General features: G+C 41.3%; 1 protein-coding gene across 1 annotated transcript; it reads right to left on the reverse strand.

The window, feature by feature from the left end:
* Positions 1-1,528: 1,528 nt before the first annotated feature.
* On the reverse strand, positions 1,529-19,156 carry LOC122935234 (alpha-1,4-N-acetylglucosaminyltransferase-like). The gene is made up of 2 exons (XM_044290997.1): positions 18,833-19,156; positions 1,529-2,116 (listed from the first exon to the last, which is right to left on the reverse strand). The coding sequence occupies exons 1-2, from the start codon at positions 19,154-19,156 to the stop codon at positions 1,529-1,531; spliced, it is 912 nt and encodes a 303-aa protein (XP_044146932.1).
* Between the last annotated feature and the right edge of the window lie 1,487 nt (positions 19,157-20,643).

The raw sequence follows: 20,643 nt of genomic DNA on the forward strand, positions 1-20,643 counted from the left end.
GCTGGCTCTGGATGATTCACCTCCAGGGATTTCGCAGCGTGCATTTAAAGGGGTTTTGTGTGAGATAATTCTTAGATAAGCCTCTAATAGCCTAAAATAAAAAATGACCTTATACCCACCACCAGTAGCGTGGTGCTTCAGGAAGGACAGAAATCAATAGAACTCCAATAGCATATTATTTTATAAAGCATGTAGCATACATAGCAATTTTTTGCGGATACGTTTGGCGCCCGCAGTCTTTATCAATTGCTTGAATACACAAGTAATGAATATCACATTTGTGTGTAATTTGGTCGCTGGCTGATGAGGTCAGACATTAACCCAGGCAACCAGTAACCAGAGCATTATACACATTCAGTTGTTTCCAAGTATCAAAATCCAGCTCACGGTTGTTCCTACCATGAGTATCAATTAGATTGTTTTGTCTTGTCCAAGATTATTAATTTTCTCCGACAATCCCCTTGACTTCCCACCATAAATGGCACCGTAAATTTTTCACCAGAAAATTCACTGTTAAACTAGGTACAATGCCAAGTAGGACTGGTTCAGCTGAACGTGATAATATCTTTCACTTACTGATCCATTACTTTACGCTGGAGAAAAAGTGTTGTTAATCCATATGCAAATGAGCAGTTAAGTGCATTGAGGATTGGCACAAATAACTCTTTGCACCCTTGTTTCAACTGCGTACATCTGCCAACTCCTCGCTATCCATGATTGACAGGGCCTGGTGACATGACTATGCAAGAACCTTGCCGTGTCAATCAAAAAGGCCACAGTATTAAAGGGCTGGCAGAAGAAGCAGGAAGAGCCAGGGTGCACAGAATGGATTGGGTCCACCCTTGGTGCACATAACTGCTCATAACATGCTCCAGAATGAAGCAACATATCTCTAAGTAAAAGGTACTGTATCATTACATTCAGCTGAGTGAGCCCTACAAAGCATAGTGCCTGGTTTATCAGTGAATTTCCTGGTGAAAGCTTCCCTTTAACAAATATCACAGAAGTGCCTTCAGAAAAAAATTCTCCTGCTCATGCTTTATGGGAAGTTTTTGGTGTAGCCTAATATTTTCACCTCTCTCTTTTGCACTCTCTCACTGGGCCAGTATAATGGTGCCAAGAGTTCGTAGTAGCTTATATATAGTGTGATTTACTAATATTAGAGCATTAGAGCATAGTTGGTGGTGAACCACCTTCTTCCATAACATATTGCACACTTGTTCAGTCACTAGTCACAGAAGCTTAAATGAACTACCAATTTAGACCAAGGTGAACCTGGTTATTTCAGTTATGAAAACCTTGTCACAAAAGGTGAAACTTTTCTTCACTTACTGCACATAATGGAAGAATGGGGTCTTCACAAATATGGTGCTTGGCCTAAACACCATAATTCCCAAAGCAGTAACAATCTGTCAAATTTTGTTACAGAATTACACAATGATCACCTGGATCACCAGGATTTATGTGCAAAATTAATTGGATAATGGTTACAAACAACCAATATAGATAGTCAAAGAGTGGGCAGCATTCAGTGGTAAGTGCTCACATTCCTGAGTACTGCTCCATATGTGGAAGGACAGTACCCTTTGTAAAGATGTTCTGCTAACATGTTACTACCTGGTACCATTTTTATATTTTTATCATTCATAAAGTTCCATAGATGTAAAGCATAGGAGTCATTAAAAGTTGGCAATTTGTTCCAAACCTGGTAATACTGTCTCCACGATGGGTAGGGGATGGGGTAAAAGCGCTTGGGATTGAAGAAAGTAATATTTCCGCACATGACATCTTCAGTGCTATTAAAGTTTGGTAAATCACAGAACTTTTTTAAAATGTGAGTAAAGAGACGTGGTCCTTGATATCCCCATATTTTGCTATTATAATTCTGAACAAAGTCCTCCATACATTTCTGGGTGAAATTATGATGAGAAGAAAACCTAAAAATACCATTGCTAGAGTATCCAGAAGATTGTGCAGCTAGAAAGTCCAGACTGGGAAGGGTTCGTAATGAGATAATATCTGTATCCATGTATATTCCACCATGTTTCCAGACTAGAGCTAACCTGCAGGCATCAGCACTGACATGGAGCCAGTGCTTCTCCTGTTGTGGATTTATCTGAAAGCAAAATGGAGAACATTTGGAGTCAATATACCGTTATAAAACAGGTTTTCATTTTATGTACTGTATATTAGCTTTATTATGATTGTTGCATATCACATATGAAAGTGCATCAGTAAAACATAAATATACATGAAAGGCTGCATGCTTACTGTACAATTCCTCCACCCACAAGCTAAACTGGACACATAAGAGAGATAATAAAAGGGAATCCTTGCCGGTTTGGAATTTCTTGTCAATGCTGAATCGCCAAAGGCTTCTTAACTTAAAGGGGTATATCCAGGCTTTAGATATCAATGACCTATCTTCCAGATGGGATAGATCATAAATATCAGATCAGTGAGGGTCACCCCCGCCGATCACCTTTTACTGTGAATCCGGACACTATACAGTGTACAGAGTTGGAGGCAGGCAGCTCCATACACTGCTTAGTGGCTGTTCTAGGGTACTGCAGCTCAACTTCAGTTCAAGTGACTAGAAGCTGAGCTTCTGCATGACGGCATCGGAAACTACACAGTGTATGGATCATTCTGCTTCCACTCTTTACACTGTTAGTTTCTGGCACAGCAGCTTTCCTGAAACAACTGATAGGTGGATGGATAGATGCTTGGTATCAGACCCCCACCGATCTAAAACCGAAGAATTATCCTAAGGATAGGTCAAAAAATATCTGTAGCACAGGGAAGCTAAGTTCATAGAAACCCTGGCTACCCTATCTAAGCATTATGTAGATGATCTAGTTTACTCTTGAAACTGAAAGGCGTGTTTCATGCATTTTTCATCAACAAAAGCTTAGTAATTTTTTTATTTTTTCTTGGAGATAGAAATTAAGTAAAACAGTAAGAAAGAAGTAAAGAGGAAAAAAGCTAACTTTCTCTCCTTTGCAAAATTGAAGAGTCGCACAAACCTTATAAGACCTGAAATGTTGCCGGCATGCTGCATTTTGCAGAAATCATGACAAAACGGTGAAAAAATGGGATATGCAGTGATCCCTGAAGGCACAAATGTGTACAGGACCTGTTACTGTAAAAAGATCTGCACAAGTAAGGTCACATGACTATATCGGTGCAGGTCCTGAAGCTAGAGGACAAAGTTGCAAGGATCCAGAGTGCGACTAGTTGTATTTATGTGACTTTTACGAGTCTAATGGGTTTGTATTTAAAGGGGCTATCCCATGACTAATGTAAAAATTTAAAATCAGACATCATATACTACATGACAATCTATTTCTAACAAAGCTAGAACCAGCCCTGTACCTCACATGGATCCAGAGATCTCCCCATTCATTGCTCTGCTAGGTTTATATCTAGCTGGCAGCTCAAGGGGAGTGTATTTTCTTCTGCAGCTCAGGGAAGTGTGTCTATTCTGTTGTTGTTCTCTCCCTATCACAACTCAGGAGGCAGTTGAAGGATGAAACTGAGCATGAACATCACTGCTGAGCATGAGCATCACTGAGCATCTCAGTGAGCAAGACAAATGCAATGGCCAGGATACGGGTTGTTCTGTATTTGTTGTGACGCCATTGCAGCGTGCGCAGGGTACTATCCCAGGGCCTTTACAAGGTGTTATAACGCCCGTCCCAGATTAGGAATGCCAGAGTGGTGTAATGGCCTATAATGTCTCTGCAGGGTGGTGATAATTGTGTCACGGTGTCTCCTACCTGGGTACAGCTGGACTCCTGGCTCACTTGCAATACATTTGAGTGTAGTGATAGTAGGAGTAATAGAAGGAATTTTGCAGAAGAAATGATGTCCAGACCTTTAGATGAAGTTCTTTACTTGAAATAACTTTCATCCAAGCAGTATACAGCTTTGGTCTCTTGGTCCCAGCAGATTTTGGCAATGATTGGCGGGAATGAATACTTTTGCTTTAAATTTTACCTCTGCTGTGTGGGGGACAGACTAGCTGAGGAGGGAATAGCTTCTCCAAGGTTTCTGGACTTATCTATCAGATGGATTCTCAGGGGATGCTTTCTTCCTGGAACTCTGGAGGTTGTCTGTAGTTTTCTGCTTTGTTCATGCAGCAGAGCTGAAGATGCTCGGACTGGGTATGTGGCCAAGTCTCAGCCGAGACAAGGTCCTTGTTGTCTTCCCTATGCAGGGGGACGCCTGAACACTATCACACAGCCTTCCCCTAGCAGGTGGGAGGCTACACTGACGCTAACTTCCTTCTCCAACCATGCTGCAGGATATGGGAACAGCCCACTTCTCTCACAGAGGAGGAGCTAAGCTTTAATAATCCATTCCAGCCTAGATTCACTAAACTGGGACTTTACTTGCCAATGTGTTGGTGCCACCTTCTGGTAAACAGGCAAATTACATAAACAATTACATTTAACATGGTTTATATGCACATTTGTGAAAGACATGAGCAAAATCATATCAGATGACATTATAAAACTCTTAGAAGATAGTAGCGGGGTAGAGGCATATAGTAACTAGTGATGAGCGGGAGGTGCCATATTCGATTTCGCGATATTTCGCAAATATTCAAATGAATATTCGTGTTATATTCGTCGAAATCGAATATTCGTAATTATTCCAATTATCGCGAATAATATGCGATTTATTTTTTTCGCGTATTGCGATTATTTATCTTGATAGTATAAGGCAACGTTCCTAAGCTAATTGACTATGGCTAGGCAAATATGTGTATTTTACGAAATTTCGTGATATTGCTATAACTTCGTCTCTTAGAATATTACGAATATTCTAAAAGAAGAAGTTAGAGCAATATTACAAAATTTCGTAAAATACACATATAGATTGTAATTTAGCTAATATAGTGCTATAATCCCTTTTTTTTCCTCTAATTTTTTTTTTGCCTCTTCTGAACTTAAGTTTTGTAAAATATGTACACGATGAAAAAATATTACTATAGCAGTATATTAGCTTAAATACAATCTATGTGTATTTTACGAAATTTCGTAATATTGCTCTAACTTCGTCTTTTAGAATATTCGTAATATTCTAAAAGACGAAGTTAGAGCAATATTAAGAACATTTGCAAAAGCCGAAATTGCGATGCGAGTAATATAACACGAAATAATCGCATGAAGATTTCAACTTAGTACTGCTATATTCCATATTCTAGCCTAATATGGAATATAGCAGTGCTAAGTTGAAATCTTCATGCAATTATTTTGTGTTATATTACTCGCATCGCAATTTCGACTATTGCGAAATTTCGTAAAATACACATATAGATTAGATTGTAATTTAGCTAATATGGAATATAGCAGTAAGTTGAAAACGCCACTGACTGGAGCAGCCAGGAAGCCAGGAATCCAAAGGACAGGTAAGAACAACTTTAGAGAAGTGGGAAAGAAAAAAATATAATAATAATAAAAAAAATAAAAGAATATTCGAATTCGCGAATATATAGAACAATTCGCGCTCAACACTAATAGTAACACAACTCTGGGGTGTTACACAAAGAAATGAGAAAACAACCAAACAGCACGTGGTGCTATACAGAAACATTTTATTGAATAACTCAGTAGCTATACTAAATTTGCAATTACATGCAATTACAAAAGGATTCAGATCCAGGTGCTGGTTTGAAAACTGTAGCATATTATTCATGGGACAACCCCTTTAAAGAATCAGGTCATGGAGCTGTATTTATTCAGGAAATCTGATTCTGGGGACTGTAATAGATTAGGTCAGGCATGTCCAAACTGCGGCCCTCCAGCTGTTGCAAAACTACAACTCCCAGCATGCCTGGATAGCTTACAGCTATTAGGGCATGCTGGGAGTTGTAGTTTTGCAACAGCTGGAGGGCCGCAGTTTGTACATGCCTGGATTAGGTGGATTGAGGTTTATATTTGTTCAGGGGTTTGATCTAGTGTCTTCATTAATTTTCTCCCGACTGCCGGGCGGCCGGGTTATTCCTCATTGACACGTCAGCGCGTCGTCCTGCGAGAGTTGGTATTTCGCGTGAACGTGCGCGCTTGACAAGTTAATCTACAACCTGCCAGCAGCGATCATTCGCTGGCAGGCTGTAGATGCGTTTTTTTTTTAACCCTAAAAATGGATATTAGATGCTGTTTTGTTAACAGCGTCTAATATACCTGCTACCTGGTCCTCTGGTGGTCCCTTTTGCTTGGATCGACCACCAGAGGACACAGGCAGCTCTAAGTAGCACTAATCACCACACTACACTACACCCCCCCTGTCACTTATTAACCCCTTATTAACCCCTGATCACCCCATATAGACTCCCTGATCACCCCCCTGTCATTGATCACCCCCCTGTAAGGCTCCATTCAGACGTCCATATGTGTTTTTATCCGCGGACAAGAATAGGACATGTTCTATAGGCTCTACAAAAAACGCAATGTTCACCCGATCAGGCCTGATCTTGTGCGCACACTTGCGTTCAGTCCGCCCCACCGCAGTGACAATTTTTTTTTTTTCTGATCACTGCAAAAACACCGTAAAATCATTGCGGCGATATAAAGATCACTTTTGAGGGCATGGCGAGTTCATAGAAGATTATTTTTTTTGGGCACACGTTAGCGGAAATTGTTTTTTTTTTGTTGTTGTTTTTTCTTACAAAGTCTCATATTCCACTAACTCGTGACAAAAAATAAAATCTTCCATGGACTCGCCATACCCCTCATGGAATCGAAATGCGTAAAAATGCCCTGTGAAATCCTAAAGGTACTCATTGGAATTTGGGCCCCTTTGCGCATCTTGGCTGCAAAAAAGTGTCACACATGTGGTATTGCCGTACTCAGAAGAAGTAGAGCAATGTGTTGTGGGGTGTATTTTTACATATACCAATGCTGGGTGAGAGAAATATCTCAGTAAATTGACAACTTTGTATAATTTTTTTTTTAAAGTTGTCATTTACAGAGATATTTCTCACGCACAGTATGGGTATATGTAAAAATACACCCCAAAACACATTGCCTTACTTCTCCTGAGTATGGCGATACCACATGTGTGACACTTTTTTGCAGCCTAGGTGAACAAAGGGGCCCAAATTCCAATGAATGCCTTTTAGGAGGGCATTTTTAGACATTTGGATTCCAGACTTCTTCTCACGCTTTAGGGCCCCTAAAATGCCAGGGCAGTATAAATACCCCACATGTGACCCCATTTTGGAAAGAAGACACCCCAAGGTATTCCGTGAGGGGCACAAGTTAGTGGAATATGAGTAAAAAAAAAAATTTGTGCCAAAAAAAAAATAACTTCTATGAACTCGCCATGCCCATTAGCGAATACCTTAGGGTGTCTACTTTCCAAAATGGGGGTCATTTGTGGGGTGTTTCTACTGTCTGGGCATTGTAGAACCTCAGAAAACATGACAGGTGCTCAGAAAGTCAAAGTGCGTAAATTAATTTGTTTGCACCATAGTTTGTAAACGCTATAACTTTTACCCAAACCAATGAATATACACTTATTGCATTTTTTTTTAAATCAAAGACATGTAGAACAATAAATTTAGAGAAAAATTTATATAGAAATTGAGTTTTATTTGAAACATTTTACAACAGAAAGTGAAAAATGTAATTTTTTTGCAAAAAATTCAGTAAATTTTGATTAATATCAAAAAAAGTTAAAATGTCAGCAGCAATGAAATACTACCAAATGAAAGCTCTCTTAGTGAGAAGAAAAGAAGGTAAAATTCATTTGGGTGGTAAGTTGTATGACCGAGCAATAAACCGTGAAAGTAGTGCAGTGCAGAATTGCAAAAAGTGGTCTGGTCATTAAGAGGATTTAAGCTAGAGGGGCTGAAGTGGTTAAAGCCTGTTTGTATTGAAGACCTATCCACAGGTGTCGGACCCCTGCCTATCAGCTGTTTGAAGAGGAGGCGCCGCTCCGTGTATGCACTACTTCCTCTTCATTGCACATCTCGGAAGTGATTACTTGTAATTATACTACGCTGCCGCTGCAAGCGAGACAAAGCATAGTGTAATGGAGAGGAAGCAGCGCTTGCATGGAGCACAACCTCCTTTTCATACAGCTAGTCCGCAAGGGTATCGGGTGTCAGACCACCGCCAATCAGATATTAATGACCTATCATGCGGATAGGGCATCAATATAAAACCTCTGCACAATCCCTTTAATTTAGGAGTCTAGCCTTAGCTATGAAATCATTTACGAGTCTGGTCTTAGCTATGAAATAATTTAGGGTTCTGGTGTGGAGTCTGAATTTATTTGTGTTGTTATGTATCCTGGTGTCAGAAATGGTTTATGGTCTGAAGTCTGAAATAATTTAGGAACCCGATCTGGGGGTCTGAATGTATTCCGTATTCTGGTCTGTGGTTTGAATTTTTTTTATGTTAATATATAGGGTTGAGATGCCTTGTTGTCTAGGCAGCAAAATTCTGCAGTTGTCAGGAGACATTGTCTGGGCAAAATGGAGAAGATGGGGAAAGAGAACATTAGAGAAGAATGGTACAAAAAACATGATGATATGTGTAGACACGCTTTGATAAAGGGGCAGAGGAATAACAAATTTGTAGAACAGCCCTGGGCATATGTTCTACTTGATCCTCCCTAATAAAAAGCCAAGAGCAATGCATTATATAATTCTTCTACCGCACTATATTCTGGCTGAGATATGTTCACTACAATAATCTTGGAGTAGGCAAGCATCATTGTGCTATCCCTAATGTAAAAGTGACAGTACCTTGCTGCTGATGTGTTTCAGGGAATCCCAGACAAGATTTCAAAGAAGCCCTATTTGGGAAACACTGGAGGATATAGACCAATTCATGAGTCCCAAAATGAAAGAAATAACAGCAAACATTATGTTATGGTGACCACGCTACCACGCTGCTAACCAGCACCTCTGCTCTGGTGGTATGGACCGGCTGGTCTTTCCCTTCTCCTTTTTGGCATGCCTGTTCCTCTTCTCACAGACCACTGCCTGCTTCCTGCCACCTATTCCTCTGCTTCCTCTGATTCTTAAAGGGCCAGCATGTTCACACTATAATTTTCACCAGCTAATGAATGGCAGCTCTTGAGCACTTAAACCTTCCCCTGTGGGAAAGTGCCTGAGCAGTAGGTTCTCTAGTTTGCTAGTATCCTGTGAAGGTGTGTTGTTCCATTGTCTGCCTGTTTCCTGGATTGTGACCCTCAGCTGCCTGACCTGACCTGTCCCTGATCTCTCTATTGATCCTCCGAGGCATGCCCTGACCTCAACCTGTCTCTGCATATAATTTTGCCTGATTCCTCTGCGCCTTGCATTGGTGTCTCTTTCTCCCATGGGTCAGCTGTCAATCATACAGAGACCACTCCAGGAGGTAGCGGTCTGGTAGTTCCTCTGCAGAGAAATCCAGATCCATGTACAGGGGTTAAAGGGTGATAACCAGGGGCCTGCAGAATAACGCCCTTAGGAGTTGCCGAAAGTCAAATCTGTTGGTTGACACAGTAGTTTCACACCCACTGTGTTAAAACATTATAGTAGAATATGATGTACTTGTGAATGTGAATGGATTTTCTTTTTTAATACATACATTTAAATAGGAAGTTGTTTATTTTTAGATTTTTCTGATTATGTTCTTTTAGCTATACAATTCATCTGTCTTTCAAATATTGTTGATCAAATTAAGTTGCTCCTACTTGTATTCTTTTCGTCTTCGTTGTCCATGTTCTTTAAATCTTTTGACAGCAGCCCCACTGCTATTCAACACATTCTTTCTTCTTCTTTGATCTGGTATTTATTTTGCATATTTGCTTTTCTTTATAAATTGCTAAAGGATTATAATGCATATGGACTCAGTGATCTCTAGAAATAAAGTCTTATTTATCACTTTAGCTAGTCATACATTGACAATGTAAACTTTCTTTGGAATGGACCATTTCCTTTTTTCAGGTGCCTGTTGAACATTTATATTTTTTCTTAAGTTTCTTTTGTTTTACAATTTTGCCATAGAGTTTCCCATACAGAGACATTAAGAAGTAACAGTATATACAAATAGACATTAGGGCTCTGAGTTATCATAGCTTTACTCCAGAATTCTGGCCTGAAAAACTTTTATACACTTGCTTAAGCAAACTTTTTTTTTTTTTACACTCAGTTGTGCAAAATGTTGTGACTTTTTTTGCATTTTTACACCACTCACTCCAGTTTTGTAATATATAGGTGGAAAAGTTGGTGTGGTTAGCTATGTTAAGGAGTTTCTCTCCAGATTTTTAATTGCAACATGTTTTTAAAAGTCGCAATCTCACTGCAGGAGGAAGGTGTAGAAAAACTGGAGTAGCTTTTCTAGACAAAAGTGTTAGGTTTAAGGACAAGCCAAATATATCAAAACAAGTGACATTTGATAAATGTGGCACAAAAGTACAATAACTCAGACTCAAGAAAAACTGACTTCATATATTCCCCTCATGATAAATTCCCCCCTAGGTATGCACTACAGATGAGTAAATAGATTCTAAATGAATCGGATTCATTACAGATTGGATGTTTTGGTGGCTTGTTTTATACCTGAAAATGGTGAGCATTCCATTTTACACTGAAAATTAATTACAAAAATGACAGGAGAGATGAAGATTAGATATGAGCGAATCGAAGCTGATGAAGTGGAATTCGAACCAAATTTCAGGAAAAATTCTAATTTCCTCGCACTTCGAGGTAACTAATCCCAATTTTCCTAAAATGGCGGCTGGACTGAGGACATGGGGCAAGGAAGTCTGGGAAGGCGGGATCAACCAGATTGATTGATGTCATAGCCCTATAAATACGGCAGCCATTCAAGATTCTGCCATTTTCCAGTGTTTAGATTGCAGGGACAGACGTGTGAAGGCACTAAAGACAGCAATTGGAAAAACGATTGTGGAAAAAATAGACAGAATTTTTTTTTATTAGTGCAGGGAAAGGATAGGAATCATTTCACAGCATCTTAGTGCAGGGAGAGATGTTAGCTAGGGACATTGATAGGAAAGTGATTTACAAGTGCAGGGAACGATTATTTGGGGATACAAATAGTCCTTAGACAGCTCTGTCATTCCAGCTTTTTGTTATTGGGCTGCAAGTGTTATGTTGAAAAGCCTTTAGTGGCTTCACGCATTTTACTTCTGCAGTTATTTCTGTTTAAAGTGTATAGGGGCGTATTAAAGTAAAAAAATATATAAATATATACGCACTGCATTTATTTCTGTTGAAAGCGTATAGGGGCGTTCTTCAGTACAACAAGAAAAATATATACGCATTTCACTTCTGCAGTTACCGTATTTCTGGTGAAAGTGTATAGGGGCGTTTTTCAGTACTTCAAGAAATATATATATACGCACTTCACTCTAAGTTTTTTCTGGTCAAAGCGTATAGGGGCATACAGTATTTCAGTACTACTAAAAAAATATAAACACACCACTCTTTTCTGGTTAAAGCATATAGGATCGTATTTCAGTACAACAAGAAAAATATATTCTCAGTGCATTTCTTCAGTTCATTGTGGTGAAAGCGTTTAGTGGACTATTTTAGTACAGAAAAACAAAATGATATTCGTCGCTTTTAGGGGTGCTTTAATTTCCGTTTAAGGCCTCATGCACACGACCATTTTTCGGGTCTGCATCCGAGCCGCAGTTTTTGCGGCTCGGGTGTGGACCCATTCACTTCAATGTGGCCGGAAAAGATGCCAACAGCACTCCGTGTGCTGTCTGAGTCCATTGCTCCATTCCGAGGCCCCACAAAAAAAATATAGCATGTCCTATACTTGTCCATTTTGTGGACAAGAATAGGCATGTCTACAATGGGCCGCCTGTTCCGCAAATTGCGGAAGGCACACGGGTAGCTTCCTTTTTTTGCGGATCCACGGTTTGCGTCACAGTCGTGTGCCTGTAGCCTAATTTGTGTAGTTCAGCTATGTCAGGCAGAGAAGTGCCAGGCCATGCACAGAGGAGTGGCAGAGGCCTGAATGTTTTGGGCGCAAGCAGAGGTCGCAGCAGAGTAAGGGAGCATGGCAACAGGAGTTGCAGCGAGAGGCCTGAGCTCCCGGTGTCATCTAGCGGTCGTGTCTTGGCCAGCAACCCAGCAGTTCTTGATTGGTTAACTTGGTCATCCATGTTATCTCAAGTGATATCAGACACAGTCGGTGGGTTCGTCAGACACAACCCTTAGTTGACATGGCCCGGGAGCAGGCCCTGTGCCCTCACCTGTCCTCAACCTGCCTCCGTCCTTTGCTGTTCCTTCAGCCACAGAAGTATACAGCGAGGACGAGCTGCTAGAAGACAGTCAGCAGCTACTGCCCAGCCAAGATCTGGAGGAGACATCCGCCACTTCCTCTGCTAGGCGGGCAAGTAGTGATGAGGAGAGTGGCGCAGGAACTTGTGTTGCGAGCGGTCAGGCTCCTGACCCAGAGACCATTGAGGAAGACATCAGTGACGTGTAGACACTACTTGATGATGATAAAGCTGATCTCACTTGGGAGCCGGGTGCAGAAGGGGCTTCATCATCGTCAGGAGAAGAGGGCGGCAGCTTGCCTGTGAGGCAGCGGCTGAGCCAGCTGCGTGGTAGCATGGCTGGGTGTCAGCAGGATGGCAGCAGTTGCATGTCGGAAGCCAAACATATCCGGGGTAGACCACCTGCTTTGCAGCAGCCTACCTGCCCGGGAAGTAGTGGTACAGGGGTTCACAGAGGCAGTGGCTTTAGCAGTCAGTCAGTGAGGACTGTTGGGGGGAAAATCACCTACTCGGCGGTGTGGCAGTTTATAAAGCTGCCAGAGGTGGTTTATGTGGCAATAAGAGAGAAATTCTGCTTTGGCGCAAGTCCACAAATGGAAACAGTCTAACAAGTTCTTCCATTAAAGAACTATCATACTTGTGAGACTGTTTCCATTTGTGGACTTGCGCCAAAGCAGAATTTCTCTCTTATTGCCATTTTTCCTGGACATCCCATCAAAAAGCACGCGGCTGCAGTTCCGGAAGATAAGTCTCATCACTTTAAAGCCTTCAATAGAGTTGTGCCTAAATTTTGCACAACCAAAAAAGGTGAGCCTTCACAATTCCTATGATATTATCATTGTATCTGTATATACATACTACCCTATTGTGCGCCCCTTTTCTCTCCTATTTCTCTATTCCCCTCATTCATTGAGAGGAATTTAGATCTGTCCAACACACCAAAGAAGAGGTTTACGTGGCCACATGTAGAATATGTGAGCAGAAGGTGTTGGGGCAAATACCCCAATGCCGGATGAGCGGTGGACTCCAAATTAGAAGTAATGGATATCCATAGAGAAAAAAACAACTCAGGCATAGAGTGTATCAAGTTTTTTAAACTTAATTAAAGAAAGCAGAGGTTAATAAAGCGATTTTCTGGATCATTTCCAACTAAAGACGCAGTCAAACATTTACGTCATTAATAGTGATGAGCGGCAGGGGCAATATTAGAATTTGTGATATTTCGCGAATATTTTGTAAAATATTTATCATATATTCACGAATTCGAGATTATATTCTTGATTGCGAAAATCAGCAATGTATGCTCCATTTTTCAAGCTAGTATAAGTTTCCTGAGACTGGATACCGCAGAACATTAGAATAGCTTTATAAGCAAATAGAGTCAAGTGCTCCAATATATTCGCGCTTGCAAATTTTTGGCAATTAATGATGCACAATTTTTTTTGCAATACGTGCAACTTGTATAGGGGCAGGCAACTTTTCTATTGGTTGCTAGGGATGTTGCTAAGCTGTGACAAAGCCTTTTCATTGGTCCAAAGCTAGAAGAAGGGAGGGATGATCACTCCTCACCACAATAACTCAGAAGGCAGCAGTAGGAGGAAACCCAACACCACAGGTACACAAATCTTCTAACAGCCTCGGCTGGCTGACATGGGCCGACCACCCACAGAGAAGCGGCAAGAGAGACCAAAGACCATATGAGATCCAGGCAGGGGGAGGGACAAACGTTGACCCCTGAAGCAGACACACTAGGGAGTGAGAGGAGGCAAATCACCACTGCAGGAGAGGCAGAGTACAAGCAGGAGAAGCTGTTAGGGTCGGAGAATGAACGCTCTTCTAGTATCCTTAGCCCCCCGATCAAATAGGCTCCGGGCCAGGTAATACACTGTGTGTCAGCATATATGGAGCACGGAGTTCACGGAGGCAGGGCGCAGGGAGGGGGAGGGAGCAACGTGACCTCCTCACATCATCACGTTATCCCTTGGTCTGCAGTCCGGACAGTTCTTAGTCTTGACTCTCTGCAGTCCGGACAGTTCTTAGTCTTGACTCAAAGGAGACTACAGGGGAAACTCGAAAAATTTGAATATCGTGCAAAGTAAATTTATTTCAGTAATGCAACTTAAAAGGTGCAACTAACATATGAGATAGACTCATTACATGCAAAGCGAGATATTTCAAGCCTTTATTTGTTATAATTTGGATGATTATGGCTTATAGCTTATGAATCCCCAAAGTCACAATTTTGAGGTACCCTTTGCTCATGGGATATGGATTAATTAGCTGACTAGAGTGTGACACTTTGAGCCTAGAATATTGAAACTTTTTACAAAATTCTAATTTTAAGCTGCATTAATGCAATTCCTTTTAATTTGCATTACTGAAATAAATAGACTTTTGCACGATATTCAAATTTTTCGCGTTTCACCTGTACATCCTCTTTTAGCCTCCTGTACTATGTCCTTCAGGCTCTGTAAACTCTCATCCTCCTTTGTCCTGGCCCATCTACCAAGAGTCCTACAGTACTCTGTCCCTGACTGTTCTGTCTTCTCGCAATCCCTCCAGGCCACATTTGGGTTATTTGTCACTCTGTCACCCTCTAGGGCAGGGGTGTCAAACTCAAATTCATCGGGGGCCGCATCAGCAGTTTGGTCACCCTCAAAGGGCCGGTCCCGGCCTGACCTGCAAGCGCTGACTGGGGTCACATAGCATTATACTGATTTATTATGCTATGTAAAACTTACAGTTCTGGAATGTGTTGAATAACACTGACATAATGCTGTCAGTGTTATCCAACACATTGCAGAACTGTAAGGGTTACCGTATTTTTCGCCCTATAAGACGCACCGGCCCATAAGACGCACCTAGGTTTTTGAGCAGGAAAATAAGAAAAAAAAAATTTTGAACCAAAAGGTGTGCTTTTGGTGGGTTTTGAACTAATTGTGGTCTGTGGGTGGCACTGTTATGGGGGATCTGTGGATGGCACTGTTATGGGGGATCTGTGGGTGACACTTATGGGGGATCTGTGAGTGACACTTATGGGGGATCTGTGGGTGACGCACTGTTATGGGGGATCTGTGGGTGACACTTATGGGGGATCTGTGGTGACACTTATGGGGGATCTGTGGGTGACACTTATGGGGGATCTGTGGGTGACACTTATGGGGGATCTGTGTATGACAGTTATGGGGGGGGATCTGTGGATGACACATATATAGCATCTTATGCTATGTGTCATCCACAGATCCCCTCCATAAGTGTCCCTGTAGTGTAGTGAATGACCCTCAATACACGGGCTAGGGGCCGGCATCTGCTTTTATAATGACAGCGGGGCCCGTGCAGTGACTATTCTACTACACAGGCCCCGCTCACTGTATAATCCTATGTCTAATAGTTAATTGCAATTGTATGTAATCGCATAATTTTTGGGGCCTGTAATCTAACTGGCCAACAGTAAAATTGTTATACGGTGACAGCCTAAATTACCTCCAGCCACATTTTCGATTGTGCTTGTCTGGACGTTGAAAGAATAATTTTTGGGGCCTATAGTCCACTGGCCTGCATTAAAATTGATATCCAATGACCGTCTAATATGTCTGGTGAATGACTAATGTTTGGGGCCTATACGCCAGTGGCTTACATTAAAATTTGTATCCATTGTCCGCATAATGTACCTCGAGCCAAATAATCACAATTTATTTTGTCAGGTAAATGCCTAATTTTTAAGGACCTTATTCCCGTTAAATTTTTGTAGGCTCCAGCAGGGCACATTTCTGAGAATTTCCCTTTAAGATGCATAAAAATAGCCTGATTAAAATACATATTTTTGGGGGGAATTTTTGCCATTGATCCTCCTCTGTTATGTCACTTTCTACGTTGTGGGACGATTTGCGCACTTCTAGTAAGTATTTGGTGGCTTCAAATTTGACCTTAAGGTTTTTCAGGTTCGCCTGCCATTAAAGTAAATGGGGGCGGCCACGAACTTGCGGTTCGCAAACATTTGATCGTGTTCGCGCGATCGCGTTCGCAAATTGTCCCGGACGATGTTTGTCCATCACTAATGCTTATGTCTGCTGGCAGTGTGGATAAAAATTGCCAGATGGGAGATACTCGCAGAGCTAGAGGGTCCCGAGCTCAGCTTAGTTTTGGCACATTTTGGGCCTAACCCACCGACATTGTCATGGCATCTCCAAATCCTGAAGCAGACATGGCCTTGGCTGTTCTTTGGGAGGTATGTGACCTCTGCTCTTTATTGCTGCCTCCAGCACCCTCCTCCTCTTATGTCCCCTTCTCAGCATCCCAACCCTGCTCCCAGGTTCTGTCCAGTTTAAAATCGTCCTTACCTTCCCTTTCATTTCTATTAGACTGTGGGACATCATAGTGGGTTCTTTATCCCCCTCCCCTGCATTTGCCCTGACTGCCACCGTCGCTGCCCCCAATGCCAATACCATGGCTATGGGTGCCACTACTACCACCACCAACATAGCTTTGCATGAGCTTTCTCCTCAACTTCCTCCTCAGGGCAGTACAGACACTGACTGCTCTCCCACAAGTCTCTCTTGATTATCTGCCATAGGGTGTGGTGGGGTTTTCTTGCCACTTCTTAGGGAAAAGGAACGCATCCCACTAGGAAGGGGGAGTGAAGACTGAGAGGCCTCCCACTGAAAGCCTTCTCTGGGGTTGCAAGGAGGAGGGGCACAAGGAAATGCTGTGACCTGCTGGCTCTACAGCATGGTGCCAGACTCTGAAGTCACCTCCACTTCATCCTGCTGTGACTGAAAGGAGGAATTAGCCATCCAATCTGCAACCTCATCCTCTTTCTCCTCAATCATCATAATGTTGCACTTTTCCAAAGCCAGCAGGGACAACTGCAGACTACTAATACTACTGTTACTACTACTACTACTACTACTACTACTACTACTACTACTTCTACTACTTCTACTTCTACTACTAGCTGGATAACTGGTGCTGTTACTACTCACATTCTGGCTCAGGGTCTTTTATTTGTAACCCTTCCGTATCCCTGACATTTTTGGGCCTCACAATGTTGTGCGCTACTTGTGTATTGGAGTAGTAATCACTTATATGCTGTTTTCAATATATTCAATGTAAAATTGGCAGTGTGTAGAGAGTTGCTATCGTTATCACTAACAGATAATTTTGTGCACCACCCTATGTATTGGTGTACTGATCATGTACATGCTGGTTTAATTAAATTGAGCAACCGCCCCAAAAAATTGCAAACGTGTGGAGACAGAAATAAACTAACAGATGATTGAGGCCTGATGCCTAATAGCACGTTATCACTCACAGATTTTGTGTTTTGGTGAAGTAATCACCTATATGCTGTTTTTTAGTGTTCAGCTAATCAAATTATTCTAAGTGGATTTTGATCTGAATTTGAGGAAAAATTTGTGGTAACAAATACATTTTTCCTGAAATGGCGGTAAAAAAAAAATACATACTCACCTCATTCATTTGATAGGCCATTGTGGCCATCTTGATTGAAGAAAGCAGGTTTGCCCAGTGTGATGATGTGGTGACGTCATTATGTCAGCGAGCACACAATTTGCAGCGTTTTTTTCAATCAAGATGGCCGCCACGGCCTACTCCACTATCAAATGGATGAGGTGGGTATGTACTTTTTTAAATCCCTGATTAACCCCTGAAAGGCCTCAGTGTGACCGTCAGAGGCCACGATCAGCGTTGAATGTAGAATCTGATGGGGTACAATGATGGGGCGTGGAGCGATTGTCATTCCCCTTCATTGTGCCCACTACATACAATGGAATGCGATTGTGACAAAGTACTTTGTAACAAATAAAATTTCTTGTTAAAATTCGGCAAAGCAGCCGAATAGAATTTTTGAAAACTTTACTCATTACTACTGGTAACCCCACTAACCACTAACTTAAAAAAAAGTTTTAAATTGTATTGAGATATTGTGTTGAGAAATAAACGAATTTAGTCCTATTATTACGTTAGCAATCAATTATGTTTTAGTCCACTACCCTGCATATTTTATATGATTTTAAAAACGTTAACAAAAAATTACTCTAGCTAAGGGAGATGCCCTGACACATTGCTTGGAATAGTGTTTCAGGTGCTTTCACTTAGATTTAAAATGCTAGATCAAATGGTAGAACATGTGTTGTACAGTTTTGCGCAGTGCATCAATGGATCGAGGTCAGTGAATGAGCATCTGTCACCTTGATCATCCCTAATAAATCAGGCATACTGTCAGGGAAGGTTGATCATGGTGACTAAAAGGAGCCCTTTTTCCCTTTAATCATTATTACTGAAGCAAAAAAAAACAAAAAAACTTATTTTTAGGTTGGTCTAATTCCTCAGAGCACTGCTCTCCACCTCTCTCTGTTGCAACTTAGCCTCCCAGTGAGATTGATAGGGCCAGACTTACTCAATGCTCAAACGCCCGGCCCTGAAATCTCTCGTGTGCACCAGCAGCAGTACCCTAGGTGCATGTGCAAGATTTCACAAGTTACATAAAAGGCTTTACATTTGTTCACAGTTATGACCTTACTGCTAGTAAAAATAGAATTTCGCTGCACTTTACCTTCTTGTACCAGGAGTGAAATGGTGTGTCAGTAAACACTTCCTCTAAAATCAGGGGGAAGAAATAAATGTTCCTCAGATGTGAGAGCATTGAGAAATGTCTCTTCACCATTTCTTCAGTGTTGGTATTATTTAATCCTTTCAAGAAGAAGGCCACTGGTTGGTTTATATACACACGAGCTGCTGACTCTACGGCACATAAAACTAATGAAGGGAGTTTCAATCGATCTGAAGTTTCTAAAAATATGATCGCATCACCTTCTTTTAATACTTCAGCTGGAGACCTGAGAACATTAATCTCTGTAGTGCTTGAAGGTGTAGTCATGGTCTCCAGTAACATATTTTCCTGGATACTAGATTCTTTATCGTTTGCTGCCTCTCTGTAATTTGTCCTACCATGTATGGGGTTGAACCCTTTATTCAGTAGCATAAATGAGGTAAATCCATTGAATATTCTTCCTTTTGAGATAAAAACCATGTAAGGGACGATATTCTGCCTGTGGGTAACTCCATAAAAGAACCCGATGGTTGTAAGCAGAAGAAACAAGACTAGTATCCTCAATGATCTAATCATTACTGCAGGATATGTTTTCAGGCTGCAAAAGAAAATATAATAGAGTAGTTCAGAAAGAAGTGGTTACAAAATGTCCAAATGGAAAAGTAAAGTACAATATAACAAATGACATAGAAATAAACATATCATAATCATATGCTTGACTTTTGTCATAAGAGAAACCTATAAATATGTATAAGATAATAGGAGCAGATGGCTTCTATCAGATGCCCAGAATAGATAGACAGCCAGACAGACAGATAGGTAGATAGATAGATATATAGATAGAAAGATTGATATAGATGGGAAGACACAGATAAGGGTTAAGCAAATCAATTCTACATTAACTGGATTTGGTATGAATTTCACAAAAATTTGTCCAACAAACAAATCTGAAGCTTTTATGACATGTTTAAGATGAATTGTATAAAACTGCATACAGCGCCATTTTAATGTCTATGCTGGAGGGCAAAATCCAGAGGGAGGAAGAAGAAGGATGGTCACTAGTGTTGGTCAAGCACCAAAGTGCTCGGGTGCTCAAACACCTCGTGAAGCTACCGAGCACCCGAGCACAATGGAAGTCAATGGGAGAACCCGAGCATTAAACCAGGCACCCCCTGCTCTGAAGAGGGGAGGGTGTCTGGTTCATAGGAAAAGATCAGAAATTAATGGAAACACCACTGAAATGGTTCTGGAACAGCATGGGGAGGATGTCTGGATGAATCTTGGACTCTGAGGTCGCTGGTGGGAACGATGTTGTCCGAGTAGTGCGCCACTTTTACAGATTGACAATAATATGCACCAAACTGAAGATCAAATCAATTTTAGAGGAAAAAATAGTTAAAAAACATTCTTTCCTGTATATTTACTTGTATATAAAGTGCAAGTGCTACCGAAAATTACAAGGAAAAGGCACTCCGATACAACCTGTATATCACATAAAGGAGGGCCTCATTTAAATTGTGGTACAATTGTTCAGGTAGTGGGACTCTTACACTTATAAACCCTATGCACTAAGGGAAAGGGCTGCCAAAAATTACAAGGAACAGGCACTCCAATACACCCTTTATTACATATAAAGGAGGGCATCATACACACCCTTGAAAAATTATGATTGATGGCCTGCTGGTGACTTTCAAAAACATTAGGAGCAAGGGCCTGCTGGTGACCCTCTAAAACATTAAGGGTGAGGGCCTGCTGCTGAGCTGACCATCTAACACATCTGGGGTGAGGGCCTGCTGCTGAACTGACCATCTAAA

The sequence above is a fragment of the Bufo gargarizans genome, chromosome 4 (assembly GCF_014858855.1).
Source record: "Bufo gargarizans isolate SCDJY-AF-19 chromosome 4, ASM1485885v1, whole genome shotgun sequence".
In the NCBI taxonomy this organism is placed as follows: domain Eukaryota; kingdom Metazoa; phylum Chordata; class Amphibia; order Anura; family Bufonidae; genus Bufo; species Bufo gargarizans.

Excerpts from the sequence above, each read along its gene's own strand:
- LOC122935234 (XM_044290997.1), bottom strand. The coding sequence starts at position 19,156 with ATGACTACACCTTCAAGCACTACAGAGATTAATGTTCTCAGGTCTCCA. Across the intron at positions 2,117-18,832 it reads TTCACTCCTGGTACAAGAAG|ATAAATCCACAACAGGAGAA; the intron begins GTAAAGTGCAGC and ends TTTTGCTTTCAG.